The sequence below is a fragment of the Hippichthys cyanospilos genome, chromosome 9 (assembly GCF_059441005.1).
Source record: "Hippichthys cyanospilos isolate Australia breed blue-spotted pipefish chromosome 9, RoL_Hcya_1.0, whole genome shotgun sequence".
NCBI lineage: Eukaryota > Metazoa > Chordata > Actinopteri > Syngnathiformes > Syngnathidae > Hippichthys > Hippichthys cyanospilos.
Genome location: NC_142377.1, coordinates 12,095,867 through 12,117,695, shown reverse-complemented (window position 1 = coordinate 12,117,695; position 21,829 = coordinate 12,095,867). Strand labels below are relative to the sequence as shown.

The 21,829-nt window shown below is 39.3% G+C and overlaps 2 protein-coding genes across 2 annotated transcripts in view; both read right to left on the bottom strand.

Moving 5' to 3' along the window:
- Positions 1–11,594: 11,594 nt before the first annotated feature.
- On the bottom strand, positions 11,595–14,268 carry LOC148418874 (uncharacterized). Its single transcript, XM_088424249.1, has 5 exons — positions 13,664–14,268; positions 13,332–13,457; positions 12,177–12,326; positions 11,773–11,955; positions 11,595–11,699 (listed from the first exon to the last, which is right to left on the bottom strand). The coding sequence occupies exons 2-5, from the start codon at positions 13,435–13,437 to the stop codon at positions 11,671–11,673; spliced, it is 468 nt and encodes a 155-aa protein (XP_088280375.1). The 5' UTR covers positions 13,438–13,457; positions 13,664–14,268; the 3' UTR covers positions 11,595–11,670.
- A 951-nt stretch (positions 14,269–15,219) lies between these two features.
- The window catches only part of col7a1 (collagen, type VII, alpha 1), a 55,784-nt gene continuing 49,174 nt past the window's right edge, over positions 15,220–21,829 (bottom strand). Inside the window, exons 84-92 of the mRNA XM_088422785.1 lie at positions 21,592–21,645; positions 20,708–20,761; positions 20,565–20,627; positions 20,429–20,491; positions 20,231–20,347; positions 18,701–18,778; positions 15,826–15,879; positions 15,668–15,716; positions 15,220–15,455 (exon numbers count right to left, since the gene is read on the bottom strand). Of these exons, the coding sequence (XP_088278911.1) occupies positions 15,439–15,455; positions 15,668–15,716; positions 15,826–15,879; positions 18,701–18,778; positions 20,231–20,347; positions 20,429–20,491; positions 20,565–20,627; positions 20,708–20,761; positions 21,592–21,645 (549 nt within the window). The 3' untranslated portion in view covers positions 15,220–15,438. The remainder of the gene's footprint in view (positions 15,456–15,667; positions 15,717–15,825; positions 15,880–18,700; positions 18,779–20,230; positions 20,348–20,428; positions 20,492–20,564; positions 20,628–20,707; positions 20,762–21,591; positions 21,646–21,829) is intronic.

Sequence of the window (21,829 nt, the reverse complement as noted above, 5' to 3'; positions counted from 1 at the left end):
ACCTGAATAGCGCTACCGTCACGTTCATCATCTGCGTGGACAAAATTTGGCTGCTTTCATTGGACGAACACAGATTTCGGACGGATTTCGGATTTTGGAATATTAGTGTTTGAGCGGTCTTTTGAAATATTAGTAAGTTGTGGAGAAAGAGTCTGGTATCCTGTTGTTATATTTGTAAAAAATCTGGAAAACAGTTAACTTTAAAACAAACAAAATGTTATTTAAAGCTTGGAATAGTTCATTACCAAAATGATGCTCATGGTGACATAACCTAGAGGTAATTTTAAGCAGCCAATCATTCATTCAGTCTCTGTGGTGTAAAAATGTGGAGTTCAATAAGAACATAAAAATGAGCATTAACTTAAAACAATTTGAAATGGTTTTTAAACGAGCAAATTTTGAAAGCTGTAAAGATATGGACAACTTTATGAGCGAATAGGTTTATGTGTATGTATATTTATGTATATGTTTAGGTTACCTCTTGGTGTGTTTATGTGCTAATAGTAAGGAAGTTAGTTTGGTTATATTGATTGGCTATACCTAATATTCTTTTAAGCCTCAAAATTGCTTTAAGAAAGTAAAAAAAAAAAAACAATTAAAAACAAACCTTAGACCTCCAGTAAGCTTCAGTAAAATTTGTCATTTTTAGGAGGATAAATATACAGTAGTATAGATCTGTAAAATTGGATGTTTCGTTTGAAGTTGGCCTATGAAGCGCATTGGAGGTGTGACACGTTATGTTATGTAAAAAGTCTGAAGAATGACTGCTCGCATAGTAAAAAAAAACATGCAAGTCGTGACACTCGTACTGCAAGGGACCTCTAAGTTTGGGATGAACTGGGATATGTTTTGGTACTCATTTATATCCAGTATCATTTATGAATGCCCTTGAAAGCACCGTGCTGTACACGTACCCTCACAGCTGACCTTATTACAGTCACGGCAATGAAAGGCCGCCGGCTGGAGTATCCTATTAAAGAGAGACAGTGAAAATGAAAATGTCACAATGCCTCCCCATGACACTGACTCAGCCACACTTTCTGCTCAAACTGGGAAGCACTTGACTCTAAGAGGAGTGATTGAGCACAAAGACTTGCGCGCAAGTCAGACGAGAGAGGAGTGGACTCGGGCTGCCAATAAATAATACACAATCATGTCTATACACAATAAACATCATTTGACCAAGGTGATGATAGTGAGATAGAGGCCACTGTGGCTTCACAAAATGACCTTGGGTGGATGAGGGGCTGAGCCAGGAACAGACGGCAGGCAGAGACGATGGGGGGGGCCAGTTTGATGGCCAGCAAAGCATGGAGCCAAATGGATGAAGAAGACGAAGGTACAGTTCAGGCAGGAAACACAAAAGAACAAGAAGATCTGCAGTGGCTGATTAAATGGTGCTAGCCAATTAAAATGCTGAATCATAAATGAGCTCACATTTACCTTTCGCCAACCTCAAGAAGGCAAAGAAGGGCATTGAGAGACATTTGGCTAAAGCGCCTCTCTGAAAGGGATTCGAAAAAGGTTGGCAGCTGGCTTCACCTTCTCATTAGCGCACCCAAGGAAGCCCTCCTCCCGCACAGACATTTCAATGTGGACTTTGTCCATATGACCGCACAACCCGCTGAGACCCGCCGAGCACCTTTAGCGTCTGTTTGGGACCAAACGGAAGCCATAATTGTCCTGCCCGTCTGTGTATGCAATCTCTGAAGGTTTACTGGACTGGCACCTGCTTTTCAAATATGGCAGTGTCATCCCGAATTAGACGCATCTTTTAAAAGCTATGCGGCCACAGACCAACCGAAGTAAAATAGGTTTTGACTCTGCTTCAGACATTGTTGTACTGTTTCATGGTGTATGGTTTACTCCATGACTCCTTATGCAATACTTTTTAATTATGTAGTGTTGGTTGTTATTAATATGTGCTATAAATACTCTAAAGTTGAGTTGACATAAATCCAATTGGTATGTTTGGCAAAAGCAGAGAAGTATAACCAAAAGAGCGCCATACCTGAAATGAAGCATACTGGTGAAGGGCTGAGTTTTAGGGAATTGTGAACAGTTCCAAGTAGCTGTCCGCGTTAGCACAAAACCTCCAGGTTTCTGCCAGAAAACAAAATTAAACAAATAAATAAACAAATAGAGGAAGAAAAAGCCCACTAGAATACTTATATTTTTGGGGGCGGGGTTTCTGCATTATAAGTGTGTGTGCACCAGTTGTTTATTTTTGCGTATGGGTCACTCTTATATTGTAAAAAGTTTAGAAATTATAGAAATACTGACCTTATTAAGATTGATAACCCTAACCCTGCGCTTAGGGCTCAGCTAAGGACCAATCACAGCTGAGCTTGCAAATGTCACATGACAAACCAACTGTAGAAAAAGTGGTGATTGGCTATTACCAGGGCCTTGAGCACAAGTGACATAATTTTCAGTCAACAGAATGTGGAAAAATACATATAGGTATTTGGTGGATATAATAATGAAAAAAAAACATTTAATTATCAAATTCAAAATCAGACTTTTTTTCTTTTTTTTTTTTACTGCTGGAAAAGGCTAAATAAGTTCCTTTAAACATGCTGGTGACGAGGGATGGGAATCGAAAACCAGTTTGAACTGAATCTAACTGGTTTTCGATTCCCATCCTGGTTCCCAGTGTTGCATTTCCCCGGGATCGATTGCAGTTTTTACTTATGATTCTCATATTGATTCTAGTCGAAACGTATGACATCAGCACACGTTACATTTCACATCTTCCATTTTACAAAGGTGATAAACGGTAGTTTGCAATATTTGCAAAGTCGTTATGCATGCACACACACACACACACACAGACGCACACATATACACAAAACATAAAAACAGAGTTGGTCCAATGCTACCTGTTTATTTATTCTCTATTAAATCCCAAAATGCATCAATAAGAGAATCAAAAAAGATCTGAATCGCTAACGTGAATTGAAAAAGGGATGTGTGCATACTTGTGCAACCATATGATCTTACTGGTTCATGGGTAATTTTGTTTTGCAGGTTGTAGATCACACTAAAGGTGTAAAATTTGAACAGTGATATTTTTATACATGTGACTGGAAAGACATTTTTGTCATTTTGTGCAAGTGGAAGAACGGACAGACATTCACAAAGCTCAAAGGAACTGTGTGATGGATCGAAGATGAGACGTTCACTGACCTGTCACTTCAATGCCGCCTGTTTCCATTCCTGTCCCGTTCTTCCTGACCCTTGTCTTGGGTTCTCCGCTCTCTCTGGGTGCCCTCCCTGCTTCAAGCATTCAACCTGTCAGCACTCCGCCTTGCCCACTCAGCCATACGCAACTGGCGCAGCAGCATCTGCTGCCTCCCCGCTCTCCAACCTGCATGGAAACTTTCCGCCGGCTCGTGGTCATCAGCATTTTCTTCCACCAGATCGGCGCCTGGGTGTCGTTTGATGCTGAGGGCACACATTTAGGTGAGGCCTGTCGGGGATGATATGCTGAATAATTGAGACGAAGCCCCGAGGCGGCGGAACCCCAAGTGATACATCCAGAAGAGATAAGCCTGGTCACAACTCATTAATCATCACCGTGAGAGCACTCATACCACATATCCTCAAAACATGTGATTCTTTCCAATAGACGACCTCTCTCTTCCTGTTAACGTATCTGATCGATTTTGACCCCCCATCGAAGCAATACGTACAGCCACACTGGTAGATAGCTTTTGAAAGAAAGAAAGAAAGAAAGAAAGAAAGAAAGAAAGAAAGAAAGAAAGAAAGAAAGAAAGAAAGAAAGAAAGAAAGAAAGCAAAGAGGTCACCAAGCTCCAAAGAGTTCACATCAAGGCCGTGAGTGAGGAGGAGGAAGAGCATGATGAAGGGAGCAAGTGTGAAAAGAGGGGGTCGTAGCATCTGTCACAGTGTGGATTGCAGAGTTGTTACCTTAAAGCAGTCCTTCTCAAAAAGTGGGGTGGGCCCCCCAGGGGCGGGGCGACGTGATGCCAGGGGAGACGCAGATGACCCCAGGGAAAAGGCTTTGTTTTTGTCATCCATCCAGTTTCGTAAGTTGCTGATCCTCACTCGGGTCACTGGACTGCCGGTGCCATTCCCGGCCATCTTTGAGCAGTAGGCGGGGGATACCCTGGATTGGTTGCCAGCCAATCGCATGGCACACCGGGACGAACAACCATTCACACACCTAAGGACAACTTAGAATGCCCAATACACCAACCATGCATGTTTTCAGAACGTGGGAGGAAGGCGGAGTGCACGGATAGAACCCTTGCGGGCACGGGGAGAGCATGCAAACGGCTGTTTTTGCAATGTGGAGTGTATTTAAAAAGAAAAAAAAAGGGTTGGCATCTTTTTTTGTTTGATTTTTTTCTGTTTTAAACTAACCTGTAACACTGTAAAAAATGTTGACTTGTATGGCGTTTCTTAATGTTTAAAAGGCTATAGTTTTAGGTATACATATACAGTGCATGTTTTTTATACAGAAAGTCTTATTTCTGGAAGGCACGGAGAGTGTGGTGGGGCACAAAAGGATTTTTCTTTCCTAGGGGACGCTTTGCAAAATATAATTGAGAAGCACTGTTTTAAATTAATATGACTCAAGGAAATGTAAGAAGAGGTACTGCTAGGACAAGAGTAAGTACTATAATGGTAAGCACTCATTTGCATTAATGTTTTCAATTTTGAATAAAATAGCGATGCTTTCTGTCCTCAATGGGACACGTAATTCCAGATTCTTTCATTGCCAAATGACATCCATTTTTGAAGTGTTATGTGTTCATAGAAATTCCTTTTTCCATTTGATGTCACAAGTGGTTGTGATATGAGAAGTTATCAGAAGGGTCAAACTGGAGCAGACATCAAGGTCTTGCATCTGTTCCAAACAAGCGTGACGTTCCAGCTTCCTCTCCTTCCAATAACGATTTCTTTCCAGCAATCTCTGCTTCCTAGCCAGCTGCTAAATTACAGATTACAGATTTGCTTATAGGCAGCAAAGAGGGGGGAAGATGGAAGGAGCGCTGATGGGAAAGGAACGGGTTGGGCCAAAATAAGGAAAACATCTCAGAATGGAAATACAGTTTAAGAGGGGCAGATGAGAAATGACATATGCTAATTCTTCTGTGCGTACCTAAAATATCCCATGAGAGGTTTTTAATAATGCTGAGACATTGTGACAGCCACCTCATCAGAGCCATAATGAAGATAATATGCTAATAGCTGACTCATTCCGGGGAGAAAAAAATTGCGCGCGCACAAAGCAAACGACACATCAGCATCTGGAGATGGACACCAGATGAGGTCAAACCAGGGCAGGGAAGATGCCAGGGTGTCAAATTTAGGGAAGGAGAAGGACAGAAACTCTCATAATCATATGAATAAAAAGTTTATTTTCAATGCAGAACTAAACAAATGCCAAGCTTTTACAGTCAATTCATTCAAATCCCTGGGAGGCAATTTTTGACGGGCATTGAGGAAAAAAGCTGACTCAAAATAATATGAAAATAAGACCAAGTATATGTAAATTAGCCAGTAGGTTGTTATTTGCAACAGATTTATGTTTAAAACTGGGCTTGGGAGAGTACTCACAGTAGTGAAAACATAGCAACAAAAATACTATATGTAGGCTATTTCATGTCTTGCTCACTTTTCAAAACAAACTGTTTAGACTAAGACTAATTGCACACCAAGCAATACGGCCAGCAGATTGTCACAGAAATAAAATGGAAATTGATACAATTGTTGCATTAATTGATAGCCCCATTCACTGACTGATCAGTTGTATTCCAGCAACAAAGACTCAGCACGCTTCGCTTTTTAGCCACTCGCGCATAGGCAGGAGAAAATCTCGATAGTCCATGTGGTCCAGGTGTGTCCATTGTGTCAATCGCAGTTGACCGGCGGCCTGGCTGGCAAACTTAGTCGATCGCATGATCACATTGCATTAAATGGAAAAAAAACCTAGCCGAAAAGAAAGACCATCGTGATATCACTAGAAAAGAGATATTAATTGAATATATTTTGGTGTATTTACGTCACTGTTTTTTGGGAGATCAACAAAGACCTCCTTGCAACCCCCCAGTAGATTGCGGGAGATGGGCTGCTGGAAAAATAGATCATGGTGCAAAAAAGTTTGGTCACCGCTGACGTAATCCCATGATATTTTTTCACAACACCTGGTGCAAATGTATCGTTAGCTAACTTCATTTATAAAGCTATTAGCGTATGTGCTAGCTACTGTTATGTTTTCAAATGGCGGGGACTTGTTTGGTTGGGCAGCCGGTGTAATTCATTCATTAATACATGGTTGTTGTTTTTTTTTCCTTGAAAAAAGCCTTATTGTACATGTTTTTCTAATCATCCTTACTATTTTTTTTTTTTTTTTGGTGTACGTTATCAGTGCAACATATGATTTTTAGGTCAAATTTGCCTTAACATACATGTTCATTATTTTTTTTCTTGCAAGAAAACCAATTTATCATACATGATTTGATTTTAGTTTAAATGCTAAGGGTTGGCATCTTTTTTATTTTATTTTTTATAGGTTTGCGTCTTTTTTCTTTTTAAAAAAGTCAGTCTTTTTTCTCGTGTACAAAAACGTCTATGCTATATATGGTCATAAGAAAAAAAAAAAAGAGTGACACTGTTCAGAATCCTTTAGTCGAAGAGAAAAACAAGACCTTGCTATAGATGGTCATTTAAAAAAAAAAGAATGCCTCCACTCAAAAAAACCCACAAGGGGTTTTGTTTTTTTTTTGTCCATGAAAAGGACAAAGAAAAAACCACGTTTGTTTCGTGTCTTTTTATCCCCCTTCATCTTCGAAAAAAACCCAACAAAAAACATCATGACCCTGAGCTAGAGAGGACATAAGAAGGGGGACATATGTAATATCTATCAACTGGAAGTTTTAGCTGCACACACCTGGGTGAACTCTGGATAACCTAAAAACATCATCTCTAATAACATTTGTCGTGCAAACAAATTTCTGTCATGACACGAACGCACACAAACACCGCAAACTATTTCCTCCAATTTTTGCGTGAGGTTGGAGCTAGCTTCACGCAGGTGGAGATCAAACCTAACATGGGGGCTCATGGAACGTGCCGCCAACAGCAAAGACAAGCTTTATAATAACCCCATCTCTTGTGAGGTGCACCCACATGCAAGCCATTGCCATGAGCGCATACGAGCCTTCACAGGACTCAAAGCAAAAGTGACTTGACGAGCGGGATGGAAAGAAAGATGGAATTGAGGCGGATCGTATGCTAATAGAAGTGAGAGGCTAAAAAGTGAAACAGAGCACATTTCATCGCTATAGCAACAGCCTTTGTACTTGTGGAGGCAAGTGGGTAGCGTGTGGGAGGGAAAATCTGGGGAGGGAAAGAGAGCGAGAGCGAGAGAGAGAGAGAGAGAGATAGACTTTGGCTGGCCTCTTGGTGAGCTTCTAGTCATGCAGCTTCTGTCAACCTTGAGGCGTTAAACAGCCAAGGTCACGCAGGAGGAAAAATGAGCAACTCTTATTCAAACACAAATACGCTATAGAACTTCTTTCTTACAAATAGAGGACGCCAGCAGCTATTAGCATGGCAGGGCCGCTACTCGCTGACATGTTTCAATAACCTCCAAAATCTACAAAAGTGCCTTTTATCTGCGCGGTATTAATTGTGTCATGTTGCTTTGTGAATTAATATTTTCACTGGGTAACAGTGCCATCCATTATTGAGAAACAGAGATAAGAAATAATGATGTATAAATACTTTTGTTAGTCATGGGTGTTTGCAGTGTTATTTGTTCGCAAGATTTTAATATCGAATGAAGATATTAATACACATGCATTGATAGGCTATTTCTCTGTATTTAATGAAGCAGGTCTCCATTTAACAGAAATGAGCCATCTCCTGTTTTTTTTTTTTTAATTAAAAACTGAAAAATGAGCTTCTATCTGATCTTATGTGTAGTGAAACACACATCAGGAAACAAAATATGATAATTGTATCACTTACTTACTTGTCTTACTTTCTTTACTTTCTTTCTACTTTAATGTTCCTACTTTTTTGCGAGTACTTTTGCCACCTCTGTTGAAAAGTGTAAATAGGAGCAGCACTGAATGTGATTTCTATTTTCTATGGGCCACAATCTCCATATTAAGGCCTCCCATTGACTTTGAATAGGAATTACAATGACATCAACGGGATCAGAAAGCAAGCTAGGCAGTCACTTCAATGATATTATAATTCAGTAGCCAACATTTTCACAATTTTACTATGCTCCGAGTAACCTTGACTTCCCCAAACACTGAAAGAAAGAGAGCAGGATTATGAAATGTATTTAAGTGGCTTCATTCACACAAGCCACTTACTGTATGATTTACAACGAGCAGTGACTACTGCTATTTTAAAACCATTAAGTGACTAGTTCTGCGAAGTGTTTAATGATTTAAAAAATGTATTTTTTGTTCTTTGTAACATCATAAATTTAAATGTTTTGGTGTGCCCAAAGAAACAAAGGTAAAATTATATCTTGTGTAGTTTATGTTGACACTGAAGAAAAAACGTGCACAGTTAGCTCCGGGATTTACGCATGGAATGTTGTTGAAGCAATCTCTATAAGTAACTTCAAGGAAAATAATACATGTGTACTTTTAACATGTAGGTCTTAATAGTACTATTCGTTGACCTTGAATGACAATTGCTAGCGCGCTAATGCTAATCGCGTTTGCTAACTGGTTCGCATTAGCAAATTTTGTAGGTGTTTAAAACTCCGTAGTATAGAAGATTAGATTTATATCCCCTCACTTCAAATCATGTTCAAACTTAGTAGAAAATACAGAAAACATCAAGTCACGTTCAATCTTAGTTTATTTAAAAAAAAAAGAGGTTTGGGGCTGGGTGGGCAATTACTCGTTTAATCAATGGAATCATTGATTGGAGAATCTATTTTATTAGGTTTGGCAGTAACAGCCCTGAGAATTGTCTTGGCAGATATTGCACATGCTAAATTGCTTGATTTAAAAAAGAAAAAAAAAATGGACCACAGCAAGGTTTAAGGCCTGAAATGATATTTTTGTTGACGGTCCATCTTGATTATTAATTTATGTATTGCGTCAATACCATGGCAATACGTTATTCGTTTAGACAGCCAGAGTCCCAAAAGACAAACCAAATTATTTTTCACAACCCCTGTAACAATCACTATCTTTCTTATTTACTCTTCAAACAATATATAATGTCACTAACTCAAGCTATCTACAGAATATGAAAACGGCAAAGAATAAAGTCTGCAGCATATACATCTTTCAAGCAAAGTTGACTTCTAACAATGAACAACTGGCAGCAGATGTTTTCCCACGATGTGTTTGCCTTGTTTCAGCAGTCACACTCCTGACTTTAATAGTGTGTGCTGACTTTGGAAATGATGCCAGGTGAAAGAGTGTGCTCAAGTGGATGCGGAGTCACTGAATGCACCCACCAGGGGAAATCAAGCGAGGGCAGATAGCATGGAAAAGCAAAGCGCGAGCAGTCGTGGCCAACAAGCAGAAAATCCTCTCATTAATTGAAATATGCCGATGAAAATGGAACATACTGATTGGTCACACACACGCGTGCAAAAATTGTAATGATTTGTCTTGTGTGGCTGCAGATGGCATTAGGACTTCCATCATTTGATAGGTTCAGTTCATCTCTGTAATGGTGGAACTGATGTTGAACTGTTCAAACACTTGGAAACCATTATGGTTTGTTTATTCAAACCCCGCACTCAAACTATATTTCTTTCTTAACTTACACCTAAAGTGAACACAATGTCTGTAACTCTTTTGTTGTACTGCACTTGAAACACAAAATAGTAATTCGAAGTGGACCATGAAAACAAAGTCTATAGCATTTAAGCCTAAACTGTATTATACCATCATGATGATCACATTGCATCTGGGACAAGGGTGATCACTGGATCTTATTATCATGATTTACATGATACTCTAATGCTGGATGTCGGGTCTCATTTATAAACAAGTACAGAAGATGGTTTCTAATTTGCCTAAATTTGTCTAAATGTCATATGTCATATACACTACAAGTAAAACAAAGTATGTAGTAAAAGCATGCAAATCTGTTGTGCAGCCATTGGTTCCATCCCAGAATACTCTTATCAACAAGCAATGTCTTTATATAAAACATATTTTAAAGGCAAAATAAGAACAATCTCTTAATAATTCTAAACATCACTTTTAATTTTTGGTCAGTGAGACTGTGCACCGTAAGCGTGTTGGTTCTTGAAACCAGGACTAAGAAATGTCGCAACTAAAAAGAAATCTCCCATAAAGTCAGCTGTGTTATACAGTAGCTGTCAATGTAGAAAGTACTGAATTGAACCAACCCAATATATTCACTCAATTGCAAATATTTCTCCACTGCTTGGTTTTGTTGTAAAGTAACTATTGTCACATTTAACTGTAAAATGACTGCAGTTAACACTTTAAATATGCCGCAATATAGCAGACAAACATGCAAAGGAGCGTGACAGACTGACAGACATCTGATGTCTATTCCAACAATTACGACGACGGATGAGAATTGCACTTCTGACATTTTTTTGGGGGGTTGTTTTTTTCCACCACATAAATGCAAAGCAACCAACTTGGACTGAAGCAAAATCTAACAATAGCAACAAAGACGGTAACGTAGCGAGCCACGACAAAACTCTCTGCCAAACTAAACTGGAAAACACACTGCATTTGAGCAAGTCTGCAATCGACAGGATAGAATTTCTTTTTATTTGGCGATTGAAAAAAGAAAACAGCACCATTCATTCATGTAAATGCTTACATGTCAAAGTACTGTGTGTTCAAGAAAATAAATGGCTGAAGTCACTTTATGTTGTTTTATATCAATCTTTTCATCTGGCATAATAACACATTTTATCTAAATTAAAATGAATTGAAATCAAATTGGTTGAGTTTTTTTTTCAGATTTTTTGAGTGTGATACATTTTAGATTACTTAGATCAATTAATAAGATTAATTAATCTCTCAATTTATTTAGCGCTCTTGACTGACCTAATAATTAGAAAATGGTGCACAAGCAAACATTACAGAAAATGTAAACAAGTGAAATGCTCATTTTTTGTCAATTGTCTTCTCTCATTGGGAAATGTTAGTCGACAAAGAATTCATGAATGACAACACCATCTGCTCTCTAGTAGAAGAGCATAAAATTGTCACGATACGTCATGGCCAAGACAGATGAGAAAAGATACATTTTATTTGCAGTAATCAAATCATTTTTTGCACCAATTAAGTGAATCACTGCTATATAACATTTGCTGAACAGTACTGCAAAGTTCAAAGATTAGATTGTCTTCAGTACGAATATTCTCTTAAAAAGTTTTATATATTTTTTTTTTTGTTTGTTTCGTGCATGCTTCCAGAAGGTCAATGCAAAACTGTCTAGTGTGTTTTGGTGGGGAAATAATAATAAATAAAAAATACAAATAATTACCATTGAGATATATATATATATATATATATATATATATATATATATATATATATATATATATATATATATATATATATATATATATATATATATATATATATATATAACAAAATATTGATTTAAAAGCTATAAAAAGGCTGACGATGTTCCTGCGTAGAGAAGAACTTGGTCACCATCACCGGGCGGTTTGCAGTAAAGGAGACCCTGAAGAACAGTTGAAATGTTCACGACCATTCGCACAACAACAACGCACCCTCATGGGTTTGTGTGCGTCTACCTTGATCCTTGCCAAGGCAAAGCTCCTCACACTCCTCCAAGTGGATGAAGCGGTTGTCGTTTCCTCCGCAGCCGCTGTAGATGAAGGGCCTGCAAGCTTGCACGTGGCTATTGAAGTACCAACGCAAAGTGAAGCGGGCGCAGTCGCCCTCCTCCATTGGCACCAGGCACGCTTCTCCTGAAGCTGTGGTACACAGTGACGTGAAGAAAAGAAAGACGTTTAGGAAAATAAAGTGGTTTTAATGTTCCACAAAGTAGTTTAGGGGTGTGGCTTAATGAGCGCATTCATTAGCTAGAGTAAGGTACTGCCAGTCTGCAGGTCTTCGTGTGAGTGCACCAAAAACAACCTGAGATTAAATCCAAACGTTGTACTTCCAATGTATAACAGGTTTCGACCTTTCTTACCTTTGCCTTGAGCTTTTTTGGTGGACCTGACTGTTCTGGGCTTGGCTGGTTTCAGAGCTGGAACTTTGCCTCCTCTCTCTCCACCAACTCTCACCACATTAGGTGCATTTTTGGCTGCAGCCTTGACGGTTTTCTGTTTGTCAGGTTCATCTGTGGAAGAACACAGGAGGCAGCAGGGATCAGTGAGCAAATGGCTACAACGACCGTAGGTGCAGTTGACGGGGAGAAGCCCCCCAACTCTTACCCATTTTACAATCATTAAAACCTCATTTCAACGTGCCGTAGGAGTTTTGGAGGGTGTGCGACGGGGCATCAGTGCATGAAATTTATACCCAAAAGACGTTTAAAAAAAAAAAAAAACATTCTTATGGACAAGCCATATAAAATCTGTAAAACTGTTACGGTTACTTTACGTTTGAATTGATAATGAGGATAAGTGGTACACTATATATATATATATATATATATATATATATATATATATATATATATATATATATATATATATATATATATACACACACACACACACACACACACACACACACACACACACACACACACACAGTATATATGTCATTCTGATATATTTGGTAAAATTAGGAATTAATTTAAAATAATTGACAGCACAAGATATTTGAATGCTATTATAGAAATATGAGAAAACAATCACATTTAAAAGGCTGTAATAATAGAATAAGCACTTAAAAAAAAAATAAATAAAAAGTGGTCCTAATCTACTTATGGGCACAAATGACATTTCACTGAAATTTCGCGCTCAGTTTTGCCATTGGCCATTTACACTGTTCACATTAAGTTAGGAATAATGAGAGAGACTGTTCGTATTGCCTGCCTTGACTTTTGGACTGAAACGTCATACGTATGGTATTTGTTTCACTTCAGAGTTTTGGGGGATAGGGAGGCAACTGTATTGGGGTGATAGACACATCATTTTGTTCTCCACAAAATGGTCTCAGTGCGCCGCATTCCTGCAATCAACAATGTCCCTAACTTATTGCGAACCCTGCAATTACCTGCCGACTTATGCTTTGTTGTGTTACAGTTGAATGTGAGAGCTGAGTGTGAGAGGATGATCATTTGCTCATAAAAGTTGCCGACTTGGGAAATGAAGTGCCCAGAGGCCAAGTCCAATACCGTCGGTCTGATTGTCAGCAGGAGGAAAATACAGCAGCTCATCTATGGGGTCATCGTAGCTTTCGATGGAGTAGATGTGCTCGTAGTCGGGGTCGTTGGTGTTCATCACCACGCGCAGCTCACGGCCTGAAACACCACCACATGCTACACATCCAAAAACGGCAACGTCAATCTAGCCTAATATTCCCAAAGTAGAAGTCCACAAAAAGGAGCCCGTCTGTGTTTTGTTTTAAGAAAATCACCAGCGTTTCAGTCCAAAAGTCAAGGCAGGCATACGAACATACAAACAGGCACCAAAGCCAAGAAGCGAGGTGACCAATGAAGGCACTCACCCTCCGCAGCCTTCAGGGCCGCCAGTTGCTCCGCTGCCACGGGCTGGGAGCGGGTGACAGGACCTGACGCCGAGAGAGCTACGCAGGAGGAAAAGGGGGCGCCCGAGGAGGGCGGACAAAGCGGAGAGATGCAGCCGGCAAGCCGTTCCACCCGGGAGAGCACAAAAAGGACAGAAGCTCATGAAGTCAACCAATAAACCCAAAGTCACCACAAAAGTCATGACAGGGCTCGACGTTTTCAAGCATCCGTGTGACATGCAACGGCTTGCGGTGTGCATTGTGCAAGCTGCGCGGATGGATATTATTAAGCGCGCCACCACCGCGTGCCTGGTAATGAATAAATCATGGCTGAAATTGATTTGGCCTCATTGTCGCTAATAATGCATATTGATTCGCAACATATTTATTCGAAAGGATTTTGCTAATTATACACATTGTCTGAATTAATTGTGAACGCGTTTTATATTTAACAAAGGGCTTATTTATTTTGCAGATGGTATTATGCCACATGGTTACACAATAATAAATAATTAAGTCATAAAAACGGCCACATTATGTGAATCATGGCTTATTAAAATTGAATCATCTGTTTAAAGTCAATCTAATTAGGCTGCATCCCATTAGGGTTTAGAATTTTAAAACCACCACATTTTTTATGTGCACTAAGAGAAATATTTCATTGAATTTATTCAATTTGACTTAGTGAAGTGGTTGCGCAAAAAAAAAAAATCATCTGAATCGATTTGTTTTTAAGGAGACCAATACTGTACTATTTAAAAATGTATCTGGAGCCAGATGATTTTATGGTGTGCAATACCCTGACGAAATAAAATTAGGTGAATCCAGCACACTATTATGACGTTTTAGATTAAGTAGTAGGGGGAAATAATAACAATACTGATAATATTGATAACAATAATTATTATTTTAAAATGTATAAACTCCCAATTAAAAAAAAAAAAACTATAAACATTCCATGCATATTTTCCATAAAAAAGGTGAAAAACCGAAACAAAATCCAAAATAATAATGTTAGGGAAAATGTTGGGGTAAAATATGCCAATTGCATAATTTTAAATTGTAATCACACCAATTACCATTAGATGGCAGTCATGTCTTAGTTGCATTTGAACCGAGTCCTATATTACTGTTACTAGACAACGCAATATGAAGATTTTGAGTGAGTTTTATATTTGTTGGTTTCTTCTACAGCATATTTGTGCCATCCTTGAATGGTAAACTGAGTAATATGTGATCGTTTAGCATTTTTTTTCCTTCTTCAAACCTTTCTTGTTGGGCTACATGCATTTAAAAATGTATTATACAAGATTAGATACATGCGCAACATGTATTTCGTCCAAATAGCATTTTTGTCCTAGATCTGGTGAGGGAGAGCACGGTCCTATATCTGCCCACTAGCAAAATTACTTCTTGCTGTTCAAATCCTTCACCTGTGACTAATGAGGATAAGTAGCGGAAAATGGATGGATGGATGGATGGATGTTGTAATTAAGTGTATTTACTCTCACACTGGCTATAATTAAAAGTATTTTAAATCTCTACATGGGCCCAGACTGTTATTTCACAGAATTGAAGACTTAAGGTCCTTATCCACCACTATTTAGACATAATATTGTGTTGTATCTGAATCCGTTACACGACGCTGCCCGCTGTTAAGGCAGGGCCTGTCGCAGCATACTGTATTGTGAAATATGACTCATGCTGAATCACGGCCCTTGCGTCTCCCGCTTCCTCTCGTGCTGCGGTCCGACTGCTCACTCACCTCCACATGCTGCGCAGCAGACAGATGGACAGGGTGGAGAACAGGAAGAGAACAAAAAAAAAAGGTCAGTTCAAAAGAGTTGTGACGTTGCTGTAGTTCAGTACACTATTTCACAGCATCGAGTTATGGCAGTTGAGTCATATGCGACGATCGCAGCTGAAGTTCGATTTGGGGGCGGCGCACCTATGAATTAGCAATGCAAACTTGTAGCCAAGACTTACCACAGTGCTGACTCATTTCCGTGCGTACGTACTCCCTGACCTCAGACTCCTGAATCACAAATAAGAAGTGGAAATAATTAAACAAAGTGTCACATGCACCATTTGTGAGGTTTGTGCTCGCCGTTCCATCAGAATGTGCCCTGGGCTCAAGTACTGACCGTCATGCCTGGCTCTCCTCTCTCTCCCTTGGCTCCATCTGGGCCCATCTCCCCCTGCAACATGGACAGGTATTAGAACGTGCATACCCCACAGCGAGGCCCGCAGCCCATTAATTCATTTGGCACTGGAGTAAATGCAAAGTCAAATTGAAAGGTTAATTCAGCATAAACCCGTTTTAGAATTTCAAATAGAGCTGCTATCGTAATATCATGTAATTGCCTGGAAACCGGATTAGAGGCGCACAAATGTAGCAGACATGCAGGAATATTGAAGCGGTGCAGCTCACAGAAAGCCATAGATGACTAATAAGTTACAGTCCCCAAAAAACATACAGATGAGTCATACTCAATGCTTTTTTCATTTGTTAAATGGGTCCCTTTTGCAAGTAAAATACGAGCATAAAATTACTTATGCATAAACAATGGTCTCCAATCAATCCAATCCAAGCAATATATATATATATATATATATATATATATATATATATATATATATATTTATTTTAACACTGAAGTACAACCCCTGGCAATAAAGATGGAATCACCAGTCTCAGAGCTATTTATGTTGATATTTAATTTTGTAGATTAAAAAAAAAAGAGCAGATCACATTTCTGGCTAAGAAATACTAAGTCAGGACCAAAGTGGTAGTCAGTTACTTCTTTAGACAAGGAGGGAAAAAATATGGAATCACTCACTTCTGATAAAAAACAAAACATGGAATCACCCTGTAAATTCCCATCCATCCATTTTCTATAGCGGCGTAACCTCACTAGGCTCGCTGGCTTGCTGGTGCCTATCCCAGCTGTCTATAGGTAGTAAGCGGGTGACACCACCTAGAGGCAACGTGTGTCCAATACAAGCATGTCTTTGGAATGTGGGAGGAAGATGGAGTGCCAGGAGAGAACCCACACGGAAAAGCTAAAAGAAAGCCAACATTAAAAGCTAAACAGATTTAAAAAAAAAAAAAAAAAAAGGTACAAAGGGCTAAGCATGTGTGAACGTCGGATTCAGTGAGGAATCGCGAATCCGCATTGGCCAAGGTGACCCTGGAACCTTTGTCTGGTGCCGTTACAATGAGTCTTATGAAGACAAATGCTGGAGGAAAACATGTACATTTTCACAGTCATTGATGATATGGGCTGTATGTCAGCTAAAGGCACTGTGAAGATAGCTGGCGATACGCCTTGAAAAAATCCACACGTTTACATTGACATTTTAGACACATTTCTTATCCCATCAGTTGAAAGGGCATTTGGGGTGATGAAATCATTTTTCAGGATGAAAATGCATATTTCCATAACATTCCTAGACAGAAAAACACATAGGTCACGGGCTGCAAATAGTCCAGATCGCAATCCAATTGCAAATCCGTGGTGGAAGTTGAAGAAAATGTTCCCTGACAAGGTTCCATCCTACAAAGCTGATTTGGCAAAAGCAATCAGAGAAAGTTGGAGCCTGATTGATGAAGAGTACTGTTTGTCACTCATCAAGTCCATGCCTCTGAGACTGCCAGCTGTTTTAAAAGCCGGAGGTGGTGCAACAACTTACTACATAGAGATGTGTTAAGTGTTCGTTTGTCAAGGATTGCATTTTTTTTTTCAGAACTGAGTTTCCATAAGTTTTTATTCTGCTTGACCTTAAAAAAAAAAAAAAAAAAAAATATGACCACCACATCATCTTTCCATTATGTCTTTACTTAAGGCCAGAAAGTAAAAATTTGAAATGCTGTTAGTTTTGTGTCATATCGGTGATGTGTTCTTTGTTTTGTTTTATTTTTTTGCTACAAAATTAAACAACTGCATGAACATCATCCTCCGAGACTGGTCGATTCAGTCATTTTTAGTCAGGTGTTCTCAGTTCTCGGAGACCATCATGATGAGCGACATTAAAATCCAATAACATCACAGGCCTAAGTGCTCATTAGGAGATGTTTTAGCCCTAAAACGTACAGCCATTACTGTAAACCGTGTAAAATGCTTTTTAAATATTAACACGGCACCTAAATATGGAAGAAAAAAAAGGAGCATAATTATCCATATGTGCAGAAACAGTCCTTGAAGGGGAATTCAGTCCGCATTCTGATTATTAAAGCTGTATGATGAAGTACTTTTTTTTGCCCCGAAACACCTCACGCAATAGCGTATAATTATTTGACCACTTATGACTCAAACATCTTCTACTTAGCAGATTAGCACCTCAGTTATTCACAACAAGAACTTCTGCGAGCATCTGGACACTATTTTTCAGATTGTGTATGACATCATGTGCGAATGCTTGTGTTAGCTACATTTACTCTTGACGCTAAAATAAAGAGAAAAACCAAGAGGCATTAAAAGATTGAAATTTGATCATGATACATTTGAATATTGTAGAGAAATAGTATCCAACTTGGGCCTGAAAAGGGATGCATCCATGCATTTCTTTATACTCCAAAGGTACATAAGAAGTGATGATACGGGCATTTAGAAAGAAATGTGTTGTTTTCAATGAGCAACTACCTTGAGCTTGCTCGCCTATTGGTCAAAAATGAAGCTGAAAGTCAAGTGGGCGGAGACTTTCAGCACGAAAGGAATTCCGAGAATGGATTAAATCGAAAAGTATGATCTTATTCCGGGCAGTTCGGTGGGGCAGTGGTTAGCACGTCTGCCTCACAGTTAAGGGACCCGAGTTCAAATCCACCTCGCTCTAGCCTCCCCGTGTGAGTTTGCGGTCATTTTGCCACTTGCACCATAGTTGCTCACGGATCATGGAACAAACCAATCATGGCTCAGCTTGCAAACGTCACATGACAGGCGAGCCATGATTGGCTGTTACCAGTTTATTCAGGCTTATATTTTCGATTAGAAAGTTGTATTAAAAGATGAAAACACAAACCGACTCTCCACGTTCCCCTGGAATCCCAGGAACACCACGTGGACCCACCATGGCGGGACCAGCGGGCCCCCTCTCTCCCTGAGAAACAAAACAAAAAAAAGTGTTGACACAATGTAGCATATAGCTCTTCAAGTCAAGCCTCCATGCAGATGACTCATTAGTTAGAAGCTGCGCTATCCATAAATACATTAAATTAACATCATGGGTTCAAACATCCTCTTATTCATCTGCACATGAAATAATTACTCAAGAGCTACAAAGTCATAATAAATATCAAAAGTAGGCCTTTTCAACCGATTAAAAACGACTGAGATGAATTAACATCCATATTTAATTGATCTATTAAATCTCTTTTCAAGATCACCTAAAAATTTCTCAGAACCCTCAACCAGTTTCTTTTTTTATTCTAGATTAATTATATTATTGTGGCAGATGAAAAGAATGACATACAACAATTAAAAAGTCGATTCGGACATTTATTTTTTTAACAGACTTTAACAGATGCCGTTATAACCCTCTATTTTCTGCTGTATTTGAAACTAGTTCCAGAGTGCTAGCTGTAAACTTTAGTTTCATTCATCAGGAGGTATTACTCTTCTGTTAAACCTAATAATTAGAAATTACCATTAAAGTAAAACATTGCCCATCCTGTCCAAGGCAAACCTTCTCAAATGTTTTTTTTTTTAATTTAGTTTGGCAAAGATCTTTGCTACATTAGCATCCTTGTTGCTAGTGTTAGCTGTGGCTGCAGCCACAGCTGGATGCTTTGCATTTATGCATTAGGCTAAACTTGATTCTATAGTAAGCGACATTTTTTTTTTTTTTTAAACAAATACATATCACTCAACATTCATCAAAAGGTTCCGTTGGCATGATTTAAGTTACTGTGAATCAACCTCAACTTTCATCCTCCAGATCTTCCTTCTGCCCTACCAGCCAGAACAGGAGCCTCTCAGATTATGCCACACACAATGACTGTCAATCAGTGTCCACTTCAGGGTGTGATTGACCTTAGTTTTCTAACACCCAACAAGTCAAGTGATTAAAAAACATCATGCTTTGATTATACTATGATTAATTGATTGGAATTAATTTGTTACTTTGACACCCCTAATTAAGCACTTTTTTTTTTTTACATGGACTTCAACTTTGCTTTCAGGATGAACTAAAAAAAGAAAACCTTGCATCTCACTGCGCAAGTAAGTCCAATCATAAAAAAGATATTGCGCTCCTGTCAAGAGCTTTTTTATTTATGAGCTTGATGATGAAGGAGACAAGCGGGTCAAAGTCAGAGCTTATCAAACTGTCAGTCACGGCATGGGCGACAATACACATAACTCACTCAAGGAGGTGAGCGTGCGTTAGTGCGTGCCGCAACAAAACACAAGACGCTATTTTATTACGACTTTGTTTTGAGAATATCAAACTGCAAAACATGCAGCTAGATTTTCTCCCCAGTGATGTCTGCTCATACTTCCATTGCTCATTGTATATCTGGATCATCTACATAATACAGTTGTGACTCATCACCTTCTGTCCTTGGAGCCCTTCAGGGCCTTTAGCACCAGCTGCTCCCTGGGGGCCTGTCAGTCCAGGTGCCCCGTCCGCTCCTCTGGGTCCGGGGGGGCCAGGGACACCAGGCGGCCCCTGCGCGTTTCACAGCCACAGGCATTCATTGCTTGTCGTTAGACGAACAAAAAATTTGAAGCCGTGGACGCTTTGCCTCACCCTTTCCCCTTTGTCGCCCTGAGTTCCCTTGGGGCCCTCGATCCCGTCGAAGCCGCGGTCCCCCTAAAAAGACATGGTGGTGTTTTTGCACGTTTGTTCAAACACTTCTGTACTTTTTGCAGATGACTGAATCCACCTTGGGACCAACTATTCCCTCTTTTCCCGGGATGCCCGGAGGTCCAGAGGGGCCCACGTCTCCCTGAAAACAAAAACATATTTTGGGGTCCCACCTTTAGTGACGATAAAAAAACGTGATGCCAGCTTTGGGAGCTGCCAAACCTGATCGCCTTTTCTTCCTGACAGGCCTGGTCGCCCATGGAAACCGTTATCCCCCTGATTAGGCACACAGACATTTTGTTTGGTTACGTTTCGATCAGCACATTAAAGAAAAGTGGACGTTTACATAAACGCACGCACATTCTAATGAAAAGGGCCAGAAAAGAATTATTCCCCCATTTTCGGCTCGTTTTTATTTGAAATAATTACCTTTCACTTTAACCCTTTGACTACCGATTTTTTTTATTTTTATCAATAAAACTTATGGTATACTGTATTTGTTTGTACGTCTAGAATACAAAGCTACCTTTTTGATAGTCGGCCCAGCACTGGCTTGTTGTGTACGGAAAACTTGCTAAATGCCATTAGAATGTGTAGATGGTTGTGCAATGAACCACTGAAATGCCATTTCATGTTATTGCTACTATTCTTATACCCACTGCGATTTTTTTGGTTATTTTTCCTTTTGTATAATTTAAACGACACTTCCAGGTAAAAACATCATCAAACATGATTCTTAAAAATGTGGTTCCGTATTTCAGTTCACTTTCATCCCATTATTTTTAATGATACAGCATTTTCATTTTGCCTTTTGCCAGAGTTAAAATTGTCTTTTTGTGGAAACTTTGTTCTTGTAACTTATCACATATACTTAAGCCAAAGTAAACAAGTATTTCTTCGAACCATTTATTGACCACACACCCACACGTGCATGCACACATGAATATACATATACACACATATATATATATATATATATATATATATATATATATATATATATATATATATATATATATACATACATACACACACACGCACACACACACACATAAGAAAAATATGGAAATGTTGCTCTGTTTTTACTCCTTCTACTCATCCTTCACCTTCTCTCCTTTGGGTCCATCGCCTCCACAAAGCCCCTTGGGTCCTCGGTCGCCCTGGAAACGCACACAAGTTCATCATAGTGAGAGACACATGGAGAGGCTTTTAAGTAACAAAGGGGATAAAAATGCACCCGGGTGTCCATCCACAGGCCATCAGTCCTTTCAACGGCCACCCATACTGATGCACTTTTACACGCACACACTCAGCAGCCTCTGCAGCGAGTCCCACGAAGCAAAT

Bases quoted from the DNA above. Each gene is read 5' to 3' on its own strand.
- LOC148418874 (XM_088424249.1), bottom strand. From the start codon at position 13,437: ATGAACACCAACGACCCCGACTACGAGCACATCTACTCCATCGAAAGC. The intron at 11,956-12,176 runs GTAAGAAAGGTC...TGTGTACCACAG, and splicing joins CAAAAAAGCTCAAGGCAAAG to CTTCAGGAGAAGCGTGCCTG. The intron at 11,700-11,772 runs GTAGACGCACAC...ACTGTTCTTCAG, and splicing joins TTGCCTTGGCAAGGATCAAG to GGTCTCCTTTACTGCAAACC.